Source organism: Pecten maximus, unplaced genomic scaffold (assembly GCF_902652985.1).
Source record: "Pecten maximus unplaced genomic scaffold, xPecMax1.1, whole genome shotgun sequence".
In the NCBI taxonomy this organism is placed as follows: Eukaryota; Metazoa; Mollusca; class Bivalvia; order Pectinida; family Pectinidae; genus Pecten; species Pecten maximus.
Genome location: NW_022980589.1, coordinates 1 through 2,674, shown reverse-complemented (window position 1 = coordinate 2,674; position 2,674 = coordinate 1). Strand labels below are relative to the sequence as shown.

General features: G+C 32.4%; 1 protein-coding gene across 1 annotated transcript; it reads right to left on the bottom strand.

The window, feature by feature from the left end:
• Positions 1-143: 143 nt before the first annotated feature.
• Positions 144-2,352, bottom strand: LOC117319548. Its single transcript, XM_033874340.1, has 3 exons — positions 2,142-2,352; positions 1,151-1,212; positions 144-848 (listed from the first exon to the last, which is right to left on the bottom strand). The coding sequence occupies exons 1-3, from the start codon at positions 2,146-2,148 to the stop codon at positions 594-596; spliced, it is 324 nt and encodes a 107-aa protein (XP_033730231.1). The 5' UTR covers positions 2,149-2,352; the 3' UTR covers positions 144-593.
• Positions 2,353-2,674: the final 322 nt, after the last annotated feature.

Below are 2,674 nucleotides of genomic sequence, written 5' to 3'. Positions count from 1 at the left end.
TCAGAGAGACCTACATTATTGCAGCTCAAGGAAAACAGGTTGTTGTCCTTGGGATATATAACATAAATATTTTTTAAGATCAACAAATTCATGTTTATTTTACAATTATAATGTTTACAGTAAAAATAAACTAGAGGCTTCAGTTCAAATTAGAAGACTTAATTAACAGCAAAATAACATGCAGGTTTGAATATACAAAAGTGGTTCTAATAATTCAAGACCAAATAGGGTATCAATAATATAATATTGCTGACTGTAATAACTTTAAATAATGTTTTCTACATCATTCTTTGAGCAAAAACGAATCCTTATTTTTTATTCCAAGCTGTTTTTATATATTAACTTTGTTTCAACAATTTTATCAGTCTTGATCGTTTGCTGAACTGCCATCACTGAAATGGATCGCCCCAAAACATTGTTTATTCAGCTGTACAGAGCAACTGAAAAATAAACCGAAGAAAAAACATAACAAGGAGTCTATCACAATTACAAATAATTTTAAAAACATTGAAAACAGAAAAGGAAATTGTTCATCCTTCAAACAAAATGGAGAAATCTTTCTGGTTGAAATCACAGAATATCACTGTTCAAAGTCAGTTTCCATGGTAATACGCCACAGCCTTGACTAAATCAGAGATAACCAATCTCCTTAGAAAGGTCAACTGTAGTTGTTCCTTGACTGAAAATGACCTTTCACCTCTTGATTTCCAGCCAATCAACATCTGGGCTACTAGTATCATCAAACTTTCAGTAATGTGTTTTTTTGATGGTCGGTTTCCAGGACGCAGCCATTCCGGGAAGTGTAGGTATATCTGGAGAATATTTGCCACCATTTCCGGCTCTGGTCTCTACAACAGCACAATAAAACTCTAATTAATAAATGCAATTCATCACTCCTTATATATCAATAAATGCCAAAAGGAATGATTTTTTTTTCGTCCTCCAAAAAAAAATTATCAATAAATACCGATGCAATATTTTCCATTCTCAAAAAAAAAAAAAATAATAATAATAATTTCTTCCGATTTATTCAATGAATGTTTTTTTTAATTACCAGGTAAGACAATGGTAAGAAAAGGCAGCAGAAAAATCAATCTATGTTTACAAAACTCAAATATGAAACAAAAAAAAAAAAAAAAAAAATTAATACCTGAGTTGGATTGCGACGAAGCATCCTAGGAACGAAGAACCTGACAACATCAGGGACGTCACCTATCAGGAAAGATTTCATATTAAATAAAGAAAATATTACATGTGTAAGCAAGTGTCCATACTCATGTAAATGTGAAAAATATGTACAATGTAAATTCTATTTATTTTACATTAATTGTGAAACAAGTTATATCTACTTATATTAATCATGCTTGTTGGTCTGGATGGAATCTTGTAAGGGGTTTTACTGTGGAAGGAAACTGGAGTACCCGAGAAAAACTATGTGGTTCGGCAGGTGAAACCTAACCTTTTCACATCCAATCAGTGAATTGAAACACAGCCGCCTAGGTGAAAGGCATGTGTGTTAACACTGTGCCACGGCAACTATCTGTCCATTTGCAATTATCAAATATTTCATATGCAAGCAAGTGTCCATTCATAATCATCAATTAAATGAGAATTTCATTTATTATTGGTACCAAGGATGTATAATTACGACAAATTTTGGATGCTGTACATATCATGTCTTCCATCAAATCAAATTCTGTTCAGTTTTATCAAAAGTTTGAAGAAGAAAAAAAGTAATGTTCATAGAAATTATGAAATGAAAAAAATATTTTTTTAAAGCAAATATGAACTATATTTTTATAACAAAAATTGCAAAACAGCTATATTAGCTTCTATAAATCAGTCATGTTGGCCTGGATAATAACACCAGGTCATTATCATTGATTATCTATGTTTCATGATTATATTCTATAATCAAAATTAACCAAAATTAGAATGTTGAAAATAACAACATCTCCAGTAACATCCAAACTCATTGGACCTGGGGAGTAAAACAAAAGGTCTATGGGGCCTTCACACATTATTCAAATAAAATTTGTTACTGATGACATCAAATGAAAAGGCACATGTATATCAACCAGGGTAGTAATTGTATAAGATGTCAATATGGCAACTGTGGTTTTATATACTGCTAATCATACCCAACATCGATGGAATGTCATCATCCTGGTATGTTCTCCCGTCAAGTTTCCTCGTAATTCTCAAACCGCCATAGAATGGATTGTCTTGGCCAAACACTTCATAGGCAAGTGATCCAACTGCCCAGAGGTCTGATTTACTGTAATCCAACTTTACATTACGTCCGGGCTCTGTACAGGATATCTGCAAAATTACTCAGCAGTATAACCACACTTGTAGGGGGTATCTGTATAGTGCTAAACAGTTTAATTTTAATTAGATTTATTTTAATGATTATGGAACAACAGCACAAAATCAAAGTACTGAAAGTACTGAAGACACAAACGAAAACAAATTATTTTAACTGCTTTTGTTTAGTGGGGACATGGTCAACTTTGTATGGAACATCACCAATACCTGATTAGGACTAGGACAAAATATTGGCAAGAAAAGAAATTCATATCTACTTTTGATTGCAAGTGCGTCTTGGCAGCTAATTTTCAGAATAGGTACTCGGGTAATCTTATTTGACATCTTCAATGGGTTAATGTATACG